Source organism: Podarcis melisellensis (assembly GCF_964234715.1).
Source record: "Podarcis melisellensis genome assembly, chromosome: 5".
Taxonomy (NCBI): Eukaryota; Metazoa; Chordata; class Lepidosauria; order Squamata; family Lacertidae; genus Podarcis; species Podarcis melisellensis.
Genome location: NC_138537.1, coordinates 80,450,951 through 80,477,231, shown reverse-complemented (window position 1 = coordinate 80,477,231; position 26,281 = coordinate 80,450,951). Strand labels below are relative to the sequence as shown.

At 42.3% G+C, this 26,281-nt stretch overlaps 1 protein-coding gene across 2 annotated transcripts in view; it reads right to left on the bottom strand.

Annotated features, from left to right (window-relative positions):
• ZCCHC24 (zinc finger CCHC-type containing 24) overlaps positions 1–26,281 on the bottom strand; it is a 110,345-nt gene that overhangs the window by 77,331 nt on the left and 6,733 nt on the right. For both annotated transcript variants that reach the window (XR_014168833.1, XM_081913835.1), the window contains exon 2: positions 5,356–5,556. Coding sequence is in view for 1 of the 2 variants with exons in the window: in XM_081913835.1 (XP_081769961.1) it covers positions 5,356–5,556 (201 nt within the window). In the remaining variant the exon portion in view is untranslated. The remainder of the gene's footprint in view (positions 1–5,355; positions 5,557–26,281) is intronic.

The following is a 26,281-nucleotide window of genomic DNA, read 5'->3' as shown; positions in this document are numbered from 1 at the left end:
AGAAAGAAAAATAATCATTAACAGGATTGTGAGAGCAAAGTCTGCTGATAAGAGAATATCCTGGGGATGGGATTAAAGCTATCAACACACAAAAACAGATCATATGATAAAACTACTTCAGACTGCAAGTGGGTGATCTTATGACCGAATACTGCCCAATATAAAAGCTTACACTTAGAAAATTAGCACATTTGGGTGAAAGTAACTTAGAACGCTTCTCCCTAACACACAAGTTTTCTACTGACAGAGTTGTTATTTTTAACTGAGGGAGCATTCAATCACACAGTTTCCCAAATGGCAATCTGAAATTATACTCTCCGGGATAAATTTTTCTTTAGATTTAATGAATGAAGATTTGTACCCTCATTCATTGCTATACCACAGGGAAATTGTCCTTTGGGTACATGCCACTTTTCCTTCAAAGGAAATTTATAAACAAGGAATTCTGGACACTAGGTAAGTTGCCATGAAAGGCATTGCCTCATTGATGTGGAAAATCCTGACAACAAAAGAAAGAAAAAGGGAGAAGAGAGAGGGATTTTGGAATTTGATGGTTAACCACATGGGGTGTTTTTGCCCTTTTAGAGAGAAAATTGTTTATATGCGTTTATTTTCAAAAGATGTAAATAAACAGAACTGAGATTGAAGATAGGCAAATGGAGAAGATTGGGTGGTGTATTTTTGCAGCGAATTGTTAGTTTTCTTCCTAGCCAAAGATCTTTACAATGCCAGCAGGTAGAAATAAACGAGATGTCAATGGCTACAACAAGGAAAGTCACTGCCATCCCCCCCCCACTCATCTAAATGGGAGTTGGATACACCGCATGTTGAGGTAACATTTGGGGAATGCAAAGGCATAGATCCTCATTGGCTGGCTGGCTTTAGCTCTCATATCACTTACACCAGATGGGAGATGTCAAACAGGCAGCTGCATTCTCTCACCAACACCATCTCTCATTCGCCCCCACCTCTCTTCTCAAACACTTCAGACTTTTATTCACAGTGGGTGCTAAACTTAGCTCATCCTAAACATCAACTGCAATAGGGATGGACATGGGGAAAATATATGGGTATGTAATCTTCATATATATATATATATATATATATATATATATATATATATGCGCGAGTGGAGCCTGACGACACAAAGATCTAAGAAAAAATAAGTTATAATCATTCAAAACCTGCCCAGATGTTCTTTGCTAATTTCCCTAGAAGTTGCAGTGCTGGCCCAGCTCTGTGGCAGGTTTAACCCAATCTCCTCAAATGAAAGGGATACGCATACGCAGCAACAGACAAAGAAGTGTGGCTCAAATAGTGTGACCTACATTACAGAACAGTCCTCAATTGGAAGGGCTATCAGAGGAGAGTCTCTTCGAAGGAGTCCTCTGTTTGAAGGGCTGCCCAGTCCAAGTCTGGTTTAAATATAAATGAACCATAAGAAGAGGGGGGTGGGCCTTGAAGTATCTGATCAGCTGCTTTGAGAGACATACTCTTGGTCGCAGGCTTTCCTACTATGAGATGTGTTGTATTTTGCATACATAATTATCATAGGCAATTTTATGTAAATCACTAATCTCTTTTTTTACCTTCCTTTTTGATGATGTAGTTCCTCTTTTATGGCAATGCACAAGTGACCACCATAGACTCAATGCACACTGATCTGCCTACAGTTGTTAGGGCTACACAGAAATCACACTTAAATTCAAATAAATTATAATGGAGCAGATTCTGGAACTCAACAGAATTGAGCAGGTCTTCTTGGATGGACACAAAACAAACAGGCCAGATAGTAGATTTACCTCAAGTTTTTGCTTAGAAGCAGACCAAACATTTCCTAACTTTGATTTTGAGATCCCAACTCATGATAGTGGTATCTCGGGTTAAGAACTTAATTCGTTCTGGAGTTCCATTCTTAACCTGAAACTGTTCTTAACCTGAGGTACCACTTTAGCTAATGGGGCCTCGTGCTGCTGCCGCACGATTTCTGTTCTCATCCTGAAGCAGCGTTCTTAACCTGAGGTACTATTTCTGGGTTAGCAGAGTCTGTAACCTGAGGTACCACTGTATTTCCTTAGGATGTAAATTTCTCCTGAAAATAATACTGTGCACATATCCACTTTTCTTCAGTGCTGAATATACTTGTGGGAAACAGGGAGGTGCTTTTGCTTGGCCCTAATTTTGCTATATTTTTTACTCCAAATCACCATCCAGGTTTAGAGCTTTTGCAGCTTACAGTACCCACAACTCTATCCCTGGTAATCTTAACAACAACAAAAAGGAAATCACTCTGAGGACTGTAACACAAAGAGCAACCGCACACAGTCCATTACCTCTCTCCCTTGGGGAATTATGTGGCTGGAGAAGCCTCGATTTGCTATCACTGTTTACCTCCTCCACCTCCCTTAGAAACAGTCTTGCAGTTTCAGTTTCAGCTGTTCTTGGAATCTCTCCTGGTCTCCTTTTCCCTCCTCCTTTCTAAATCGCCAAGAAATCTGATGCACCAAATGTGTGGGAGTGCATATTGAGTTTTTGAGGGGGGGTGGGGGTCTGACATCTGGTTCCCATTAGCACTCTCATGCATGCTGAATCAGGAATGGGAGCTCAGAGTGGAGCAGATGAGAGTTTTAAAGTTTATTTCAGCACCAGAAAGAAAATCTTTGCCTCCCTGGTAGCCCGCCCATGAAATGTTTAGACCCAATGAGCCAGTTTCACTCAAACATCTACTCCTGGACTGGAATTAGCCCTGCTCCATATTTTTGGAGGTGCATCGCCGGGTATTATGAGGAGAAGGGCATGCCCTCTGAAGATCTTTGTTGAACTCACAAAAGGATTTGGGGCAGAGGCAGGAGGAGCTGTGTTGTTCATTAGTGGTGTCAACTGCTGGTCAATATGGCAACTGACATGCCATATTGCAGAAACAACTGGAGGTTTATTTAGTGACAAAGGGTGACTAAAAATGAACAGATGACTTCTGCTTGTACAATGGAGCTTCCCTAACTGTGCACCCCATGTGCCCTTGCACCCCCACATCTACTCTGGAGAATATGGAGGATTTGCAGGGGCTTCTCCTACCACTACACCCCTTGAGCCCCTCACACCTCCCTCATCTGCACCAGAGGTTTATGGGTACCCACAGAGCAGACTTGGGGAGGGGTGCAGAGGAGAAAGAAGGAGGGAAAGTTTTATTGTGCAAACAAGAAATAATTTCACTTATACAATAACTTTGTTGGATGCATGCCAAGTAGGTATAGCTACACCACATTATGCAAGTTTTATATCACGTTTAATATCATGGAGTTCCCCAATGAATTTTGGAGATTATAATTCAGTGGGAGTATAAAAACTTCTTGCAGATCCCCAGGGAGACAAAATGTAAACTAGTAAACCTTTTTGATGTGACATGTGTCCAGGATGACTGCAGTTTCACTATTAGAAAAATGAATACTACCACAACAGAATCCATGGCTTGAGAGTGGACATGTGGATGTCTCCAAAGCTACTTAGGAAGAACTGTTCAATTCATTGCGGTATTGTAAACGTCTGATAGTGTTATACCACTTTAACTGCCATGACATCCCCAAAAGTGGCTTCAGATTTGTAGCTCGGAAAAGTGCTGACATTTCTCTTTTAGAGGCCCCCTTGCAGAATGATGGATTCTAGGAGTTTCTGAAAAGACAGCCTGATTATTAAACCAGGTATAGATATGCCTGAATTCAGCCTTCCCCACCTGGTGCCCTCTAGATGGTTTTGGGCTACAAATGGTTTTGGGCCATCAATGGCCACAGGTGATGGGAGCTAATAGTTCAAAACATCTTGAGGGCACCAGATCGAATAAGGCTTCCCTAAATCATGTTATCTTACTGGTAAACCCGGTGAAGTGACTTTTTCCTCCTTCCTTCCAATATAACATTTACATGGCTGCAAATCAACTGAAAGCAATGGAATTCTCTTGTGACTATTATATTAAGGATAGAGGTGTTGATGCTAGAATGGCTCCCTTAAACAATTTGGCTCAGACTGAGGGGGGGGGGGGAGACAAGAACAGTTCTTACTGAGCCCTTAAAACCATCTGCCCATGCTTGGGCTTGTAGGATTTGAATGACAAGCCTTAAGGTGTATGGAGAAGGGTTAGAAAGCCATGAGACAGAGGGAGAGCCTGGAAGCAGACTTTGGCAGAAGCTGGAGACAAATGCTTTGGCAAGGATGTTTGCTCTTTTGCTGGAGGTTTTCCCTCTCTGTCAACAACCCTGCTGCTACCTTCAGTATGGATCCATCTTTGCTCAGGGAAATGAGAAGAGCTCATCTTATTGGAGCGAAAAACAACAACACAAGATTCCCTATAGAGTTGAATTTTTAAAACTTAGCATTTCCAGAGAGCATTTAAGGTTCTTCATCCACAGTGCAAACGGAGGCCTGGGGCTGGAAGACAGTTACTGCATTTTTACAATCACCCAAGGCTTCAGAAACCATGCTTTATGAAGATGTGGGCACGTGCTATCGCCCCACTCTTCTCCCTTGCCCACTCCGACCCCCCATCATGCACTGGCTCCACCACAATCTCCTAGCTTGCATTAAACCAGAATTTCCCATTTCATCCAAACCAGGGAACCCTAGTGGTTGACAAATCTGAAAGGTAAGTCAGGATTGTAAACCATGGTCCAAATTGTTTCTTACTGCATCTGTGTCCTGGCTCACATACATATTAATGTTCAGGTCATTTTTTTCCCCTCTGTTGGTTTTTTGAAGGGAGGGGAAAAAAGAAGACCCATCTATTCCCTTCTTCCACCTGGTAAAATGGAGAGAAAAAGTTGTGTGGTGGTGGTGGAGGGGTGGCCTAGGGCTTCCTCAAACCTTGCAGCTGATATTTCAGACCAGGGGCTAATTCCCAATATCCAAATGTGTTGTTGATGCTTTTTCTGCTTCCTATACGTCTTTTTATTTTAAATTTTGCTTGAAATGTACATTACTTAGTTGTTCTAAACGAAGTGTCCCATTCAATAACTGCCGCTGAACGATCATGGAAATGCATTTAGCAAAGAGGGCGGAAATATATCTGATGTGTTCTTCAAAACAGATAAAGCACAAAGAGGCAACGTTAAATGTTTTCAAAGATCTCTCAGCTGGGGTAAGAGAGAGAAACTCCTTTTGGCGGGGGAGTGGGATAAGTAAGATACCAGTATGTTTTCTTTTCCGGCATCATCAGTCCAGAGACTGCTAAAGCTAGCAAATAATCCCCGAGAAGATTATTGTGAGATATCACATTAGCTTATGTTCTCAAGGAAGGTAACAATCCACTTCTTTCTTAGCGGGTGACACAGCCAAACATTGTGGCGAGACTTTTGTTGCCCTTACCTGTGGGCAGTCCTTGATGTAGTGTCCCTTGTTGAAGCAAAGATGGCACAGGTAGTTGGGTGGTGGTCTCTTGCTGGGCTTTCTGGCTTCTGAGGAGAGGGATATGTCGGAGAAATGTTCAGTGAGGGAGCTCAAGCCGTCCACTATGTTATTAAGGGAGCCATAGGGAGAGGCACTCTTATAGAGGCTGCTGCTCAGCGCCTGCCGAAGGGGGAAAAAAAGAAATGAAACAGGGTGATTTTCAGTGGGAATAGAAGCAAGATCCACATCTGAAATTGCACTGTCTTTGCTGGTGACCATATGACTGGACTGAACAACAATGCTATTTTTTTTATTAAAAAAAACAACAACCAAAAAGGGGTGGAAAGCAGTATCAGTCTATGCTTCCCTTCACAAAAATCATTTCTCTGACTTGCTGCAAAAGTTAATGACAGGAAACCAAGGCTCATACTTAGAGGTCTAACTGGGATTTAAGCAGCCAGACAATGCACACGGTTGCAGCCCTGACTAAGAGAAAGTTACCAGAGTATATTTTACAGATCCCCTTCTCCCTGATCTCAGCACCACATGGATTATTTGAATAAGCACTCTTTCCCCACCTTTTCTTGGACTATAAAGTTGTCTGCAATCAATAAATGGTGCCAAACACCCCACAGCCTCTCAATGGTAAACAAAATTACTAATGGGTCTATTTTAAAAAACAGATCGGCATCACACAACTGCTCAAGACCCCATGGTGTATATATTCCACCTGCAATGTTTGTTTCCTAAGATGGTAACTGTGGGGAAGCAAAGAATCATTGATCACAAATTCCAATACCAACTAGAACCTGTTGTCAGACTGTTCTATGTTCCGCTGAAAGATTGCTTTATATAGAAGGTTTCCCACCCTAGACACTGTGCTCCCATCAGCACTTTAAACAGTCATGGCTTCTGTAAAGAAATGCTGAGAACTGTAGTTTGTTATGGGTTCTGAGAGTTGTAAGGAGACTGCCCCTCCCTCCCTATTCACCTTACAGAGTTAAAAATTCCCAGAGGGATTGATGGTTAACCCACACTGGAAATGGCAGCTATTTGACGAGGAATAAACAGGTAAAGGGACCCCTAACCATTAGGTCCAATTGTGACCGACTCTGGGGTTGCGGTGCTCATCTCGCTTTATTTGCCGAGGGAGCCGGCGTACAGCTTCCAGGTCATGTGGCCAGCAGGACTAAGCCGCTTCTGGTGAACCAGAGCAGCACACGGAAATGCCGTTTACCTTCCTGCCAGAGCAGTACCTATTTATCTACTTGCACTTTGACATGCTTTCGAACTGCTAGGTTGGCAGGAGCAGGGACTGAGCAACGGCAGCTCACGCCGTCACGGGGATTCAAACCACCGACCTTCTGATCGGCAAGTCCTAGGCTCTGTGGTTTAACCCACAGCGCCACCCGCGTCCCTTTGAGGAGGAACAGGGGTCTACTAATAACGCTCAGCACTCTTAAGAAACTACAGTTCCAATGAATGATTGTTTGAAGTTGCATCCTACTGCTTTAGATATATAGTGCAGGTGGGATTTGTGCCTTTGGAATGCAATAGGTACAACTCTTCTTGGCATGTTCATATGTCAGTAGGAATTGCCATGCCTGTGGCCTTTTTGCCTGCCTTAGAGCTGTTAAAGGCATAGTGCTTGCATCAAATAAAAAGCAGCAGCCCTCTCATGTGCTGCTTTTAATCTTTTGCTTCCCCATAGCATTTGCCACACGTTTATCCTCTGAAGTATTGCAGGACATGCCTCCCACACTTTTTGTTTTTTTTAAAAATCCTTTTTAAGGTTAGCTCCACCTCATTCTATGTAGGGATGGGCATATTGCTAAAATGGCCAGTGTCAGTAGTGAGGCTAACCATCTGTGACATCTGTGTATCTGAAGAAGTGTGCATGCACACGAAAGCTCATACCAAGAACTAACTTAGTTGGTCTTTAAGGTGCTACTAGAAGGAATTTTTTTGTTTCATCTGTGACATTGCCATCAATCTGGGAAACCCAACTGCTATGTCATCATCTCCTAAATTTGGAGAGGCTGAAACAGTTGTTTCCTTGACAAATGAAAGCATCTTATGGCCTTTGTTTGTGAGACCTAAGATAATCAAACTGAGCAAATCACCCCCTCAGTTCAAGAAACAAAAACTAACCCTATTTCGTTCAACATACGCTCAAAGACACTAAGGGTTTGTCTTTGGATGCTATAGTTTCCCACAATCATTGTGTGGTATAACATTGAAGGAAAAATTCAAAGAGTCCACACACACACACAAATGTAAGAGAAAATATTTGGCATCCAAGCCTAACCAAGAGGGAAAATTTAAAATCTGGAAAAAGGAAGAACAATAAAAAAATCAAAAGTAATTGTTCATTTGTGACTGGTTAAAGAGGCCTTAAACACAGTGTTCTGGATTTTATAGTCAAATGGTAACAAGGAGAACTCAGACCTACATCTGTCTTAGATTTTTCTGTGGGAAACCTGCAGCTGTTTTAACTGTTCCCTGACGAATGGCCCCTTGGTGTCTCTTACCTCCTTGGGATGGCCGCTCTCTCTAGAGCGAAGGTCATACCCAGCAAACACAAGGGGCTTGCTATTCCGAAGCCTCAAACCAGCAGGAAGCACATAATCACTAGGATGGAATTAATATTCTTAATAGTGGGAGAGAGTCTGTATTCCTTCAGATGTCCTTAGATGTTAATAAATGGGTGGACCACCCTTATTTAAAATTTTGTGAGGTAAAATGCTATGGAGAACATTCCCCAGAGGATAAGGTGGAATGCCTTTGGCAGAGAATTTTTTTGGAAAAATCATTCTCGGATGACTAAGAAACAGTTCCTTCAACTTTTCACAGGGACCGTCCATAATGTACGTTACACAAAACTGGAGCAAGGAGTGGGAAGGATATTTCCTTCTCTTCCTTTTCCTGCCTTTATTTTCTCTCTCTCCCCCCTATGCCATCACCCAGTCAAATGCCTATTCCTCTATAGTCGAGGCCATCCCTCCTTGCCCACAGAAAACCTGGTATCTTTAGTGTTCAGAACAGAGCTGGATTTTTCTTGCACATCAGTTGCACAATTTGTTTAACAAAGCCTTTCATGTATTAAGGACTAACTAGGCCTGCTTTCAAAGGGTTAGGATTGCCAACAAGATGGTATTTTACTGCTCTTTCCAACAAAACCGCGTTGTATCAGGTAACCCACACTGGAGTCTAAAAAGCCAGTCAATTCCTTATCCTCCAAGGTTCCATCTATGACCCATCATATTTTGCAAAGGCCCACAACATTCTACTACATCTCTTCCACTTGCAATCCATGATGCATCCAAGCTCTACCCCTGATAGGAGGTTCTGATAGGCTCTGTCTCCTGCACCCACCGAAGAGGATAGTAGTTGTTTTTTTAAAACGAAATTTAATTCAAAATAGTAAATCCATAGCTTTCAAATGCAGCGGCCTCAATTGCTAGGCAGACAACAGCAGGGTCTAGGCAAGAGGTTGACCAAGAGCCTTTGTGCCAAATCCGTTCATGTTAGAGCTGCAGTCCATTCTCAAATATCACAAACTAACCACCTCCTTCATTTTTGGAGAATGTTTAGAAACATGTTTCCTTTTTTTTATTTGCAAAGTTTGCTGCATTATTATTATTATTATTATTATTATTTACAAATGTATACAATATAAAAACTGACAGAATTTGTGAATGCCTACTACAAGGTTGTAACAAAGTGCGCGCTCTCTCTCTCTCTCTCTCTCACACACACACACACACACATTCATATAAACAGCAAGGTCTCTCAGGGTGAAACTTATTGTACAGGCCAGAAACAGAAACACTGTTAAAAACAGAAGTACAGTGGTACCTCGGGTTAAGAGCTTAATTCGTTCCAGAGGTCCGTTCTTAACCTGAAACTGTTCTTAACCTGAGGTACCACTTTAGCTAATGGGGCCTCCCATTGCCGCTGCGCCACTGCCACACGATTTCTGTTCTCATCCTGAGGTAAAGTTCTTAACCCGAGGTACTTCTTCCAGGTTAGCAGATTCTGTAACCTGGAGTGTCTGTAAGCCGAGGTACCATTATAGCTGAAATTAAACAAGTTTTTGAAAAGAACCTTTAAGTTGTACAAATCCTAGAGAACTGGTTGAGGCTTTGTGCATTGCTGAGACAATAGGGACAAGTAATGTAGAGGCACTGGAGAACGAAAAGGAGTGTGGGGGGAGCGCACTGCCCCCAGCAGGGCAATCCCAGTGGGGTGCCATCATGGCTCCCTTCCACCTGCAGGCGGCGCACCACACCCCGAGGACACACGCCAGGCCCGCCCCCGCCTGCTCTCCGCCCCCCAGTGCCGGAGCATGAAGCTCCACCACTGTGTAGAGGTACTTGTGGAACATGAGGGATGCCCTGATGCTGGTATCTGAATTGGTAATGGCTTGGAATTGGTCTGGCTCTAGGTAGTTTTACATCGCATATGAAATATTAAAATGAAATGTTTGCTTGCTGACACACATTCTTTATTCCTTCACCTGGTGTCATCCAGTTGGCCCATGTTGTTGGAGGAATTAGGTGACTGCCACTTCTGTTCCACACCCGCAACTGAAACATGAACCACAACTTGTGAAAGGTGAGGTGTCCATGCTACACAACTTGCTCCAGGCTCACTTGATGCCACTCCCCACTACCACGTGACAATTCAAGTCCACAACTGGAGTCCACATTATTTTCTTCTGATGACTTAGTTCTCACTAAACTCTTTCCAACAGTCTTGGAACAGCCTCCAGTTGGCTTGAGAAAAAACCTTTTCCCACTTCATAGAATCATAGAGTTGGAAGGGTCCACAGAGTCATCTAGTCCAACCCCCTGCATTACAGGAATCCTGCCCACAGCTGTCCCTGGGTGGTCTTGAACCACCAACCTTCTGGTTAACAGCAGGATGCACTGACCCACTGCACCACTGGCAGATGTTCTCACTTGAACCTGCTGACTGTAAAGGAGGACCAAGCTACTCATGGCACACCTTTGCATCTAACGTGTGAGCATTAAAGAAAGATATGCAAATAGAACCAACTATTTCTCTGTGTGCGGTGATAATGATCTAGATCACAGCAGACAGGAAAGGAAAGTTGAGCCCCTTTCTCCTCACACTTTCTCAGAAGCTCGTATTTGCATTGGGAGGAAGCTCCCCAGTTGCTGTGGAGGCATCTGAAGAAAGCCTGCCTGCTCTTCTGTTACTGTTCCCCTTCAGTCCTACTCTCTCCCTATCACAGTCTGCATCCTTGGCAATTTCCCCATCGCCCTCCAGATGAACCTAACTCCTAGCCCTTCCTGCTGCTCGCCTGGCTTCGCCTACTTCCTTCCCCCTTCCCGACAAACGGCTCTCCTGGATTTTGGATTCTGACCTGTGCACTGGAAAATATAACCATGGACTCAGCTTCTTCCTCTGGCCCAGGTTAGGCCTTCCTGATCAAAAGATAAAATAAACAAAACATATATATGTATTTTTTTTAAAAAAAAAAAAACAAACCCTAACCAGTCTGACTACACTTTCGACCAGCCTATAAGCAGATCTGGATAGGCATTCAGATTCTTTTTTACTTATAAGTTCTAGTGGAACTGAAGGGACGCACTCACAAGGATAGAACATCAGGATTGCACCCTTGCTGACTGAAGTAGCCTGAGTCATCCAGTTGTTTCATATGATTCATGAGGATTCCATTGGGATGAACATTCCTGAAGGCCCATTACCGAGGGGAAATAATCCTGGCAACAAGTTGCTAAGTGGAAGTGCTACGAATGTCAAACTAATGTTGCAGCCTTCCAAAAAACCGTCCCCCACATCTGGAAACTGCTTTCATTTACACACTCTTGGTCTTGCATGTTCCTGTATGCACACACACGCAGAACAGAAACCTTTGCATTACAGTGCTATATTTCAACAGAGGAAGCTCAGCATCAAACAGCACATGACTGGAAGTAGCACATTTTTTTATTCATGTGTGTGACGTGAGTTGCCACGTCTCTTTGTTTACCAAAAAGAAAGCTGGGGTGGGGTGGGGGGGTTGATTCAGATCTGGATTGTGGCCATGGCATGCAGAGGCTGTTAACCCTTTCCCCACCAACATTTCCCCACTGTTTTCTCATTCAAAGGCAAATCTATCAAATTTTCACTTTTCAGAACGACAGGAGAACTGAAACACAGCCATCTTTTGAAAATTCAACACTTCGTTGAATTTTGCAGTGGAATTCTCCAAGCAAATGATGATTACAATGTCATCTATTTTAGGGGAAAGTGTGCTTCAATATTAATATAACAGTGAAAATAGCATACAAAATGCATTGTGTTGGGGGAAGTTGCTTGCAAAAATGAGAACACTCGTCAAAACTGCAAACAAAAATTGGTAGAAATTTGCACTAAAATGCTGGTGATTTTTTTTATTTAATGAAATTGCTGCAGAAATGTGGAGAAATGGATTTAAAACCGGAAGAATGAGAAACTGAGAAAACCAAAATTGGCAGCTCCTTCCACCCCTATCTGAGAGCAAGCTCCATTGGACTCAATGGGGTTTACTTTTGAGTAGAGCAGTATAGGCTTGAGTTGTAGATGCCCACCGCCATACTAAGACATAAGAGTAGATCCCACATATAGAAGGACCCTATAATTGGCTGGGCACATTGCGGCATACCTGGAACACAGCAGCACAAACACAGACAGAGCTGAACTAGCAGGAGAGTTCTAATGGTTTGGGATGTCTCCATGTTCTTTGTCCCCCCCAATACAAAATAAGAACCATTCCTTAAGATCCCTTGTTTACTGTTGCCATGCTTGTTTCTTGATATATATATATTTAAGGAACACAGTAAACATGTTCTTGCTGATATGACAAATTGCCTCAAAGTATTTTATCTTGGCACACAAAAGCATGTACAGTACGTGTATTACTTTTATTCCAAAGACACACCCAGTGGGACCTGTTTGTGAGCCAGAAAAATGGCATTTATTTTTGGGAGGGGGCAGTTCTAAAGGGTGGAGGGGTAGGGATAAATAGAACTTGATACACTGCATCTACATGTTTATAAAAATGGTCAGATAGCTTCATCTTTCAGTGCCAATTTTCAGCACAGCGAACATTTTTTATGGCCAAAGTTATAAGCCCCTCTGAAACCAAGGGGTTTCGGTGGAAATTATGACATCACCTGGACTACAAACCAGAATAATGAAAATAGGGCATGTTAACTTCTGCGGCCAAAAAAATGCTCCTTTGGGAAGGGAGGAGGTGAGGATTCCAGTTTCAACCAGCGCTGCAAATATAGTAGTATAAAATCTACAAGGAATTGGGTAAGAGGTCATCTAATTGCCCAGAGCTGTATCATCAGACTGGATGAAGCAACTGCTGCACTGGGGTTATAGCCCCATCCGCTGTGTTTCACTAGGGTAGCAAGCTGATGTGGAAAAGTATCGTGGTAGGTTGTGGCAACTGTTGCAAAAAATGGCAGAGGCATCATTACACAGAATAGAATCACAGAGTTAAAAGGGACCTCAAGGGTCATCTAGTCCAACCCTCTACAATGCAGGAATCTCAACTAAAGTATCCATGACAGATGGCCATCCAACGTCTGCTTTAAAACCCCCAAGGAAGGAATTTGTTGAGCTAGGGTGACAGTGTGCTTTATTCCACTTCAATTGTGCAAACCTAAAGTTCTGGCATGAGACCGAATCCCTTGTGCAAAATACTGAGACTGGAATCTGGGCTTTTAGGTGGCTTGAATTGAATTTTAGGCTGTCAAAGGTGACACAGTGACAAACCTTGAGAGTCCCTTATACGAGGTGCCTATAGCTTAAAATAAAATAAAAATCCCAGGAAAGTTGAGAGTTCAGTTAATGAGCCGCAGTCTTAGAGGAACTTTCTAATTCTTGTCCAAAGCTCTGCAGGGAGCCTTTTCATCCGCTGAATGCTAAACAACCGGCTACTTATACTAAAGAGAAGCCCTACACACATGAGCACTATATTAGGGACAAGGGTGGCCATTCACTCTGCAAATAACATTTCACGCATGCGCACACACCGCCTTCCCATTTCTTGTCAGTGAATAGCCTCCAGCCGAAATGTCCCTGCAGTTTCGGTCTACTAACCTCCCTGACCTTTCTCCCCCCACAAAAGGGAGGTGCACAAGTTAAAATTTGGTTGGCCGACCAACCAACCCAACACTTGCTTTTGTTTTTGAGTTTAAAAATAGGCACATAATTTTATGGGTGTTAGCTGGGATCGCCAATGAGGGAAGGGTGGAGGAAAGGTATACAGTATAGGGAAGCGGGAAATGAGCAAGGACTTTGTAACTCCAGCCCATCAATAGTTGTTGTCGGATTCTGCTTCAAGTCTCTGCTTCCTGCAGGAAACGTCATGTCAATCTGACCTATGGCTTGAAGCAGCAGAAGCAGGGAGGGAGAAGCAGGGGCCAGCTTTCGTTCTGCTGGGCCTTTAAATGCTCCAGATGGGAGGGAAGTAGCAATGTGGAGAAATACTTCTTTTTAAAGAGCGGCACACTTAAGAATTAGGTTTTGCCTCCTGCAGAGCTCCTTGGGGATTAAATGTTTGGCTAAGAAACTTTTATTGAAATTCCATTTTAAGCTGCAGATCTGAAACCATTTTGTTTGTGTGTGTATACATATATTGTTCCAATGCAGCCCAGCGCACTTGGCAGAGCAACGGACATAACTGCCAGAATTTAAAAGAGATCAATCTTGAGGTCACTGTCGGAAGTAGAAGGAATGCTGAATCTACCAAGCATATGGTGTAGGCGCCCTGATAGAGTATCTCTGAAGTAAATATATCCATACGCAGGGAAACAGAAAAGGGCCAAAAAAAAGTTCAAGATTGTGATCCAGAATGTTAATTTTTCAAATGATGCTTTCCCAGATGAATTTGTTGTAACTGTGGTAAACAGCAGCGGTATCGTCTGAATGACGCTGATTGCTTGAACCGTCACTGCAACTTATTTTAAAATGAACAGAACAAATAAATAAATGAGGTTTAGTTTTCAAGTGAGGCTTACAAATTCTTGGAAGCCGGGTTTATTTTCCACCATAATATATGTCAAGAGGAACAGGCTTATTGCTCAATAAAATGGAAATTAATTGGCCTTTAGAAAGAAACATGTCCTCATACTTCATAACTTCTAGACTGGGGATTAATGGAACAAACAAAATAGGCTTCTGCGAAGCCATAGCTCCATGTAAGAGATGTAAATCTGCCCCACATGTGGATAGGCCCTTTCATTTGGAACGCCATGAAAGCAGAATTGCCAAGCAACTAGCTTTCTTTTCTGGTTCAGACCGTCAAACCAAGAGACGAACATTTTTCAAATAAAAAGTTGGGAATAATAAGTGACAGTTGCTGTCAATAAAAGACTGGAGTCAGGCTTCTACATGTGTTGCTGCAATTCCTACACTAACAGTGCAATCCAAACCCAAGATCCACCGGGATGAGAGAGTTTGGGTATGGTAGGCCCTGGGCTTTCCCAGCTGAGTCAGAAATACATTGGAGTAAGTCCCTCATGCCAGCTCAGCAGACAGAACTTAAGCCAGTGGCATTTACAGTGGTGTATTTCTAGAGAAAGGGGGGGTGCATGTGTTAGAGCAGGACAAGACAACTCAGGGTACTCTTGGGCAGGAATTTACTGCGGAATTTGTGCTGCTCATGGGTAAAAGTTTGTTTGCGGCATCCTTTATTTATTTCCCGCCCATCCGGCTGGGTTTCCCCAGCCACTCTGGGCGGCTCCCAGCAGATTAAAAACAGAATAAAACATCAAATATTTAAAACGTCCCTAAACAGGGCTGCCTTCAGATGTCTTCTAAGTTAGATAGTTGTTTATTACCTTGACACCTGATGGAAGGGCGTTCTACAGGGCGGACGCCACCACCAAGAAGGCCCTCTGCCTGGTTCCATGTACCCTCACATCTTGCAGTGAGGGAACTGCCAGAAGGCCCTCAGAGCTGGACCAGGCAGAACAATGGGGGTGCCAGCCCTTAATTTTTTTGTTCTACCTTTAATCGCACACATTATATCATACCACACACAAATCCTATGAAGCGGGGAGAGGGGAAACTTATAAAATCAGACCACAGGTGTGGAAGCTCAGAGTCAGTCTGCCTTACCCACTGTTGTCTGCCCTGGCTGGCTGTTGCTCTCCCAACTTTTGGGTCAAGGTCTTACCTAGCTCTGTTAACTAACCAGGTGGTGTTCATAGTTCATTCCCTCTCCCCTGGACCCTCACACAGTGGCGTAGCGTGGGTTGTCAGCACCCGGGGCAAGGCAAGTAATTTGTGCCCCCTAACCCGTGGAGCCAGGTAGGGGCAGAGAGCTGCGAGTGCGAGTGCGCCCCCCCCAGATGTTGCGCCCGGTGCGGCCGGCCCCCCCTGCACCCCCATGCTACGCCACTGCCCTCACAACAACCCTGTGAGGTAGGTTAGGCTGAGAGATCATAACTGGCCCAAATCACCCACTGAACTTCATGGCTGAGCAAGGATTGGAATTGTGGTCTCCAACTCTTTAACCACTATGCCCCACTGGCTCTAACTTACCTAGATATTCCTGCCCCACATATTCTATTTTCTTTCCAATCCTTGGTTTATAATTTTACTCCCCAGGAGCATGCATACCAAAGGTGGAAGAATCCCTTCATGATACGGTTTCATTATCAGTTTGTTTAAAATGTTTCACAGTGCAAAGTAATACAGAAAGAAAATGTAGCCACAGTTAGCCATGATTTTCTCTTAGGCCACATTAAATTCAAGGACTGGTTGTGCATCTCCTTAAACCAAGTACATTGTGAGAGGGTTTTTATTTTATTTCATTTTTAGAAAAGGGGTGACTTTTCCTTCATTTTGAGTCAGAGGTGACTTTAATTTGGCATTTAACTGAGAGATAGTACTGAAAAGACTTAGCAGGAAATCCCTGCGTCAGACTTTACTTCTGCTTTGAATTCAATCTGTGGCTTTAGACCAGCCACAATTCTGCAGCTTCATCCTCCATTTACAATATGACAAAATGTTGGGAACTAAGACAGACAGAATCTAGGATGTTAGCATAGTGGGGTTCTTGAATTAAAATGAATAAATAAATCCATTTTATATAGCAGACAAATAGTCTGACTAATCAGAAGGAAAACATGCATAGCTGGCCAAGTGGGAATGATTATATTACTGCAATAGTAAACACCATGTAACTGCAAATTATTTCTTACATTTTATTCCTCTGGGATTTTAATTAGTCGTCGCAATTAGCTTTGTTCTAATTCCTGCATGTTTTCGAAATGTGAATTATTTGCTTTTGATGTCATTTTAAGAGGCCATGAAATACTATAACTCTCTGCTGAAATGATATAAATGCCTGGGCATAAATAAACTTACTTAGATTGGACAGAGTGTGTTTCTTGTCTAAGCACAGCAGCATGCATTTCATGAGTGGGGATGATAAAAGTGTCAGAGGAAAGGGACTGAAATTACTGATAATTCATTTACCATTAAGTGAGCCAATTCTAGTATTGATTCTGGTAGTAAGCAGTTAATCTGGATTGGCACTGGAAATTACCAATCAGGTTGATTGTAAAGCTGCTGCAGTGCTAGACCACCCAACCAGAACTGTCAGATACATTCAAAATGGTACCCCTGCCATCGGCAACCAATATTGCAAGAATTCACACTCTGTGTCCTCACAAACCCTCGTAAGAAGAGCTTCGTAAAGGATGGCATTCGTTTTTTAAATATTATTAAATGCATTGGGTTTCTTTAAATTGAGGCAGCTCAAAATTTGATGGCTATGTCATTTTGACTATTATGCTTCTGGTTTTTTTTTTTTATACCCATTGCGCATATATACATATATGTGTAGTTTTGACTATTATGCTTCTGGTTTTTCTTTAATTTTATACGCATTGCGCGTATATATATGCTTCTTTGCATATTGTAAGATACTTTGAAAGTCCAGTTCAGTCCCCAAAAGTGGAAATCAGTTAAGTAACACCTGTGCTAATAAGTAATGAAAAGTGCAACCTGCAACAAAATGTTACAGTGTATTTTCACTTGGTTATAAGAATATTTCTCTTAGCTGGTTGGCTGGAACTCTTATGTCCTCTTCCATTCCATTCTATTCCACCTCCCTGTTTTCAAATTTTCTTTTCTAGCTGAAAATCAATCTCTAGTAAGCTTGCTGCATCCTTTGGTTTTCCCCCTAGAGTTATCTTTTTCTTTTTAAACGGCGAATCTGAGGGTTCCCCCCAAATTTAGGGGTGCAAGGGGCACACCAGGGGAGGAGAGGGAGGAAAGCCCTGCTGTGCTAGTGGAAGTCCTTGTGTGGGCTTCCATTAGTGGGACTCATTAGGTGGAACCAGCCCCAAGTTTCCTGATTTTAAAAAACCAGTGAATTTTAGGTCACATCCACTCCGTTTGAAGTACAAGACATCCTCAAAGAATCTGCGGGACTGTATAGTTTGTTAAGAGTGCTTGGAAGTGCAGTTCTGTGAGGGATAAACTACAGTTGGCAGGATTCTTGGGGGGGGGGTGCCATGATTGCTAAAGCAGTATTAATGTGCTTTAAATGCATTATGTATGTGACCTGAGTTTGATCTGCAGACCAGACTTCTTCAGCCAGATACTCTCCAGGTATCATTTGACTACAGCTCCCATAATCCCTCACTGCTGTCTGTTAGTGTTGTCTAAAAATAGACTATACTTTGTATAGTTTTGCCCCTAGCAAGAAATTTTCTCCTAGCAACAGGTCCCCCCAGCAACAGGGTTTCCTTAGCAACAGACTTCTTTATTAGACGTGCTCCGAAGGGGAGAAAGAAAGAGGCTGTTGCTCTGTCCAGATGACTGAAGACAGCAGGGAGGAGACATGATTCTCTGTATATACTTTATTTTCCTTAGACCAGTAATAATAATAATAAATAATAAATAAATAATAAATAAATAGACCAGTAATAATAATAATAAATAATTTTTTATTTATACCCCGCCCTTCCCAGTTCAGAAAACCGGGCTCAGGGTGGCTAACAACAAATTTAAAACACTTAATTGATGTTGCAACGTTAATTGTTCAATTAATACTTTAAGCAGAACTGGAATGGGCGAGGTGTTTATTCCCAAATGGGAACTCACCAATAAATGAGCTGAACTGAGAAAGAAGATTCTGGAAGGTTTTCTGGGTGAGTCTGCTCACTGAAAAAGGATCCCCAAATGACTGGCATAGTGCACTGACAGTCTATGGTTCCTGGGACTGATGGCACTTGGTGTCCAACTGCATCTAGAGGAGACCAAGTTGGAAAATGCTGCTCCTGTCCATGAGATGCCACCAGTGTGACGAAGAAATGGAAATGAAGGTGTTGGATAATTGGATGTATCCTGGATTTCAAATATGTGCCATAGACAGTCTGTGGGGCAAAATAAATGAGGTGTCACTTGGGGCATAGCTGATGGAGGAGTGAAAACCTACCCCCTCCCCAGATACCAGGGGTGAATTTAGCCTACTCTCCAGTCTGTCCCTTGGTGAACCTTATTTCTATCTCTTGTTTTAGTGAAAGGTTGCCATTCACCTACATGCCATTCATTCCTATACTTGGGGACAGGCGTTGGGTGGTCCACCAACAGGAATCCCATGGGAGAAGGCAGTGCACATTTTGCTACTGTTCTAGAACATCCCTCAGTGTTAAAGTAGGCAAAAAGCTGTGCTAGAATTCCACTTCCCACCTTAGCATTCTACCACTTCATTCCCACCTCAAGCTGCTGCATATGTAGACCCAGCCTGAATCTCCCACCTATTTTGATTTTTCAGTCTTCCTTTAGGCTTATTTAGGAAGGTATTATTTATCTCTTTGTGCTATCAGAATTTTCTTGGATATTGCACTGCAATGGAAAAGCTTTTCTGCTGTTCTCTTTGGGAGTAGGAGTTGATTTATGCAACAGAAGTTCTAAAGACTTTGGTTTCGCTGTAATATAATGGTGCAGCGTATTTACCCCACTAAAGGATTTTTTCTAAATTATCAGCATTGTACCACGGGCCTACATAACTCAACACAATCGATGTAAATTAAGTGCCTTTATTGTACAGTGAAAGGAGGAATGAATCGCTCGACTTTGGATACGCAACCTAACGTTTATTTTTCATCGCTGAAAAGACCTCTTAAAAACCAACTGCTCCGTTTTGCCACTATGGTAAGGCCAAATACTATGTGTACAGAATGGAGACGTTTGGCTTTTCTGCATTGGCATACAACCCAACTCTTTAAATCTAAAGCATGTGAATAATTTAAAATTCCTTCCTTGCACAGTAAGGCAAAAAATTGCTGCAGCCTGACAGACAAGGCTAAAAATTTACAAAGGATGTGATGAGGAACAGACGAGGGGGCTTATGCCAGAACTAGTCACACATGGCTTGATAACGCCAAACTTTGTTTTATGGCTTACCTTTACTCTGCAGCAGGGGCATTAATGTCTCGTTGCTGCTGAAGCCTTTGCTTCTTTTCTTAAGGGCGAGTAAAATTCCTGTCACATCAGGAGAGGAAGGTCCAGATATTGTGCACACAAACACACACCTGAGAGACCCAATGGTTGTGGTGGACAACAATGGCAGCATACTGGCAGCATTTATTCTAGAATCAAGGGAGGCAGAGAACTTGTTTTTTTCACTGTAGCCTACACAGCCTAGATCTGATGCTTCCCCCCCTCTTTTTTTGAAAAGCACGTATTGAGAAACAGGATTCATTTGAAAATAAAAGCAACTGTGTCATAAGCTGCTCTTACTCAGCTGTGATATCTAAAGTTTATTTTTTTTTTAAGAGAAAGAAATCAGACAAAATAATCCCTCAGTTAGAAAGAACATGAATCTGTATTTACTGCAACTTTTTGTGCATGTGTGATGGGGCACACATTCATTCAAAGGCTCTAAACACAGATACACACACACAAACACACACAATATTCCTGACTTTCTCCATTATTTTCAATGGGTAGCTCTCACTTCTGCTCAGGGGTTGGGGTTGGGGAATAACTTCAGAAAGAACCAGGAAGTTGCATCCCCAGACAATTAATCTGTGACTCTAATTTTCCTATCTCTACTCATATCACTTTCCTTACATGCCAGTCACAGCCATGCAAGAGGTCCCAGATTCAATCCCCGACGTCTCCAAATACGGGTGGGAAGGACTCCTGCCTGGAACCTGTAGAGCCACTATCAGTTTACTTCAATGAAAGCTGAGCTAGATGGGCAATGGTATTGCCTTTGAATAAGGCAACGGCTCATGTTCTAGTGTGACTTCACTTGTCCGCTACAATAATACGGGTGGGGGTCCCGCACAAAATGATTCTGCAGATTGCTGCCTGCATAGTTCAACTTGCACCTCTCCTTCTGTAAGAGCTAGAGACTTGCCTTTTCTTCCTTTTCTTTCAATGAAAGCTGGGGATCTGAAAAAAGCTCCTGAGCCAAAGGGGCACCAGGGACACGGCCAGAATCCTGGCAAAACCTGGCCAACTGGGACATATGTCAACCCTAATAAGAGTCTAATAATCCGTAAGCCCTTTCAGTCACTGGCTTCAGTGATTACTAACCCAAAGCACTAGTTAATTGGCTTGATTCAAGAACATTAAATCCCTTCTAAAACATCAAGCTCTAAAAGCAGTGGCTTAATAAGAGTTGGGGATATTAATGAACTTCAAGCACCACTTTAATACATCTTGATGTCCGAGAATCCATTCTATATTCTAGGTATTAGGCATTGCCATGTTAACAATAAACCCACTGGCTGCTAATATTGCTATTAGTAGTAGTAGCAGCAGTATTCTGAAAAGGGCACTTTAAAAATAAAGTAGAACAAAATATGAACTCATTTTATGTTTGCTATCATTCTGCCTCTTTGATGGCACAATTGGCTTTTATGCGCCAAGCCACTATAGCCATCAGGGTTTTATTCAGAAGGCAGCTACTGTGATGAGAAAAGCTAGAGGGACAAAAATATTGGCTAAACACAAAAGCATTTTGTGGGTGGTGGTGCTTTTTTATTTTTTTCTGTCCAGTTTCTTTGGTCAGCATGCCGGTCACATCCACAGGCACCACCATGCAGCCTTGCAAGCCCTCTCTAATAACAACTCTTCAGAGGCTGTCTGATTCCCCCTCCCGCAGACAGATCCCTCCTTTGCCGTTTCTTTTCAGCCACGCAGCAACACATTTCCAGCTTGCTTATTTTGCTCCCTTAACCTGTTGCTATTTTTGCTCCTTGTTCAGTCACTTTCCAAATATTATACCTAGCTATGTGTCAGTCGTCGTCACTGCTTGGACTTGGGCAATGCCAAGATAGGACAAAACTGGAAGGCGAAAGGAATCCGCAAGCAAAGCAAGCAACCCTCCTCCTTTTTTTTTCCAAGTCCACAGATGAACGGGGAGAAGCTCTCTGAATTGCAAAGGCATGCAGTCCTGGAGGGGGGAAGGGGGAATTGTATCCACGTCCACATACACACACACCATCCCTTGTTTCAGACTAGGGGAGGGGGGTGTCATAGCTCAGTGGAAGAGCGAATGCTTTGCATACAGGAGTTCTAGGTTCCATCCAGTTAAAAAGGATCTCCACCTGAAAAGGGATGCCCACCTGGAAAGAAGTATGATGGAAGCCCACCCCACAAGCATGCAAAAGGCACAAATTAGGATGTCAAGAAATAGGAATATACAACATCACAAGCCACTTTGCTTGGGTGGGGTAAGGCGATTGGGCATCCCTGATGGCTGAACCAAGGGTGCTTTTTATATATATTAAAAAGTGTATTTATAATATGAATACAATGAGAGCAGTCCAAGATCAAGCGTTTTAAAACTTGTTCCCTGGGAGTGTTAAGCATGCACCTATATTATACTCACTGAAATCAATGGGATGTAATAGTATGTAAACTTGGATGGATCATGCCCTATATAGTTACTTTGTTTTCCAACTTTATTCTATTCCCCCATCCTGAACGCTTACACTCAATTCAACAGGACATTATTATTATTATTATTATTAATTATTATTATTATTATTATTATTATTATTATTAGAGGCTGCAATGCTGGTGGTCAAACCTTCTGTGCTTCAAAGAACCCCTTCTGTGTTGATTTGTCTGCTGAGCAATGTTTGCATATCTGCCACAAACCTCCTGCATGTTCAGGGATGTATAGTTAGATGTGCACAATCAGTTCAAATAGGAACCTGACCAGACCTGAGGGGGTCTCACCATTGCTAAAGGCAATCAATCCCAGAACATATTCCACATCAATCCTCTGATAAGCTTCTAAGGAGCCACAGGGAACCTGGGAACAAGAGTTAGGCTGGATCTACACTGACCCATTTAACATTATTTCCCCCTATTAGGACGATATTAGATATTCCGTTCTAAAACATCACAGGGCATACTTGTTAATTAAAACATTTTTTACCTTGGTATTTTTCATCAAATGTAGGTAATACTCAGCCACACCATTTTTCAAAACCCTGTTTCTTTCTGTGGGTTGCTGGTTGCTCTGCTCCATCCTCCCTCCCTGTATGTCCTTTATTATTTGCACATGTCAGTATTTCAAAATTATTTCTTTATGTATTTATTTGGAGAAGCAAAGTTAGCATTTTAATCAAGGCATCCAAGAGTGTGTGACAGCTAATTAGGAAAAAGGAAAACAACTAAGATTTAGTTCTTGTGGCCTGACCTTCTTCGTAGGCAAGTAGGCTTTACATTAAAATAAAGTGATAAAAATGACATGGTAATAATGCATTATAAATACAAAAAGTAGGACGTCATGTGTCCATCTATGTTATCAAAACCCTTCCCTAACCCTTACTTAACATTAAGAACCATGAGTGTAGATCTGCCCTTGAAAATAACTCCATGACTTCAAAGCCTTTTGAAGTCATGAATGAAAGTATACCATAGAAATACTCCAGAGCATTCATGCCATCTTTGGCAAGGGAAAGCCCAGCTGACCACCCTTCCTTAGTCCAAATATGGCGTCCTGGCCCAAGGAGTTCCTTAGCTGCTAACTTGGCCTGCTTTGGGAACCAGGATGCACCCAACTAATCAGCAATGTGACATCACCACGCAGCATGGGTAAGATGTTTCCCCAACAAGCGTTCCTTATTCCATCTGGTGTCATCATCACATTCCACATGTGGGCAGGCAGTGTGCTAAAAATGGATGGGGTCAACTGCTAAAGAACACCTTGGGCCAGAACAAACACCTGTTTTGGGGGTGGGGGGAAGGGATGCCTCCTGTGAGTCAGCTATGGACAAGGCTTCACTTCCTTGCTTGTTTTCAAGGTTTCCTGGGGCAGGTAATGAAATCCATGGCCAAGTTCAGTCAGCAGCATATTTGCAGAATTCTTCATGGGCCAATGTTATTCCCACAGAGTCAAAGAACTGCCCTGTTCCAACCTTCGCATTTGCTATAAGATCTGACCCAACCAACTGATGTCATTTTAAATGCATTGTGAAGAGGTAATGGGAATAAAGCAATTTTAGATCCACATACCCCACGCCAAGGAAATGTGCTTTATTTCCTCTTCCACTGCACAAGGACGTTATTCATGTTTTCAACTTCCAGCTGAAAGCAGAGATTGTGATTATTCCTAGTATTTATATGGCACTTTCTGAGTACAGTAGTACCTCGGTTTAAGAACTGCCCTGTTTATGAACTATTCGGTTTACAAACTCCGCAAAACTGGAAGTAGTGTCTTGGTTTGAGAACTTTACCTCGGTCTAAGAATGGAATCTGAATGGTGGAGGGACACCTCATTAGGGAAAGCATGTCTCAGTTTAAGAACGGTTTTGGTTGAAGAACGGACTTCCAGAATGGATTAAGTTCGTAAACCGAGGTACCACTGTATTCGTAGCATGTCATATACATGATCGCCATTATAGCCCCATATTGCAGCTGGGGGTGGAGGCGTCCGAGGCTGGCAGAATAGAGGTTTGCTTAGTTTCCCACTGAGTGGCAAATTTTGAACCAGAGATCCCCTATTTCATGTTTTTATAGTCCAATCTCATGCATTAAATCCCGCAGTGTCGATGGGGCATTCTTCAGAGTATGCTGGCACATGTTTGCAGCCTTTACCACTCAACCACACCAGCATTTAAAATGATTTTACCTCACTTGAGGATGGGCAGATCAGTCCATTTCCTGGCTATGTCAAGTGCGCATGTATTCATAAGTCTGTTCCACCGTTTCCACATGAATCTGCAATTCTTTTCAGCCACATGAAAATTCATATTTAAATTTGCGTTTCAATACATCACAAGCTATGTAAATATGTGTTTTATGTACACGTTTCTAAATAATACATTTATCTTAAAATATTCATTAGAATAACTTTTGGGTCATTTTGAGCTGAGCACTATATCACAAAACTCGGGAGGATATTTATGTCCCCATCCACACTTCAATCAATCAATCAATCAATCAATCAATCACATTAGTCCAGGAGGTTCAGACTGGGTCAGTTCATGTTGGAATTCGCAGAGATCTAATGCCTCAAGAATCTCTAGACTCATTACTCAGATAGACACACACACACACACACACACACACACACAAATGCAGCAGCAGTTATATGGCCTTCAAACACTTACAATCTAAGGGCTAAACGTAATTACAAATGAGACTTGTTTTACATATATCTGTATACTGACAAATTGAGACTGGTTTTGTACATGGACGCAAAGAAGGGGGGAGTACAGCTGACAATTACAAATGTGACAGTAATGTGATTTTTGATTTATTTATTTTTTTGTTCATGGAAACTTGCCTGAAGAGCCCCAAAAACATAACCTTGTCAAAAAATGTGAGTTAGGAGGTCCCCCAATTCTCAATTTTGTCCCGTTAATATTTATCAGTTTAAGAGGTTAAGAGGTTCGAATGCCTAAGTTTTCCAACAGAAGAGGGTTGGGTTAAAAGTGTTAAAGGAAAGAACACACAATACAGTGGTACCTAGGGTTAAGAACTTAATTTGTTCTGGAGGTCTGTTCTTAACCCGAAACTGTTCTTAACCTGAAGCACCACTTTAGCTAATGGGGTCTCCCACTTCACCCTGGCGCCGCCGTGCGATTTCTGTTCTCATCCTGAAGCAAAGTTCTTAACCCAAGGTACTATTTCTGGGTTAGCGGAGTCTGTAACCTGAAGCGTCTGTAACCCAAGGTACCATTGTATTACAACTAACGGTGTGAATACAGGAAGGACAGTGAAAGCAAAATGTCCCACACAAACAATGGTTGAATTAGAACGTCCTGCCTTAGTTTAATATGACAAGAATAAGTCTCAGTGAGTTTCACCTTCTCCCCCAGTGTGGCTATAAGGAAGAGTTTGGAGCCTTTTACTTGTAATTAACTAAAGCTTAACATTACAGCAGAACATTAAACTTTGCTTAATCTTAACTCTGGTTTGTTTAAACAAGGTTGCTTCTTAAACCATGGTGTGAAGTTAACTTGATTTAAACAAACCATTGCTAAAATTTACCACAGTGTATCAGGTCTGGACGACACAGAATGCTGCAGTTACCAAAAATAAAAAATTGACTGGCCGATGAACATAAGGGACAAGCTTATTGCTATTATTTCCCCCATAATAAATGAAATAGGTTATAATTCCAATTAGACTGAGATGGTTTCCCAATGAAGTCAATGTTCAGTTTAGAGGTCCTACCAATGGAGGCATAGGGTCAACAAGGGTCAAGATGGGCATCAACAGAATGAATTCTACATATTGACTGGAACTATTCACTGCAGATTTCTAATAGATATGATTGTACCGACCATTTATTATATATTCCCTATCACTATGCATGGCTACATATTGAATGAAGAACATGGCTGCTGATCTCTCAGTTATCTCTCTCCATGATGTCACTGTTTGT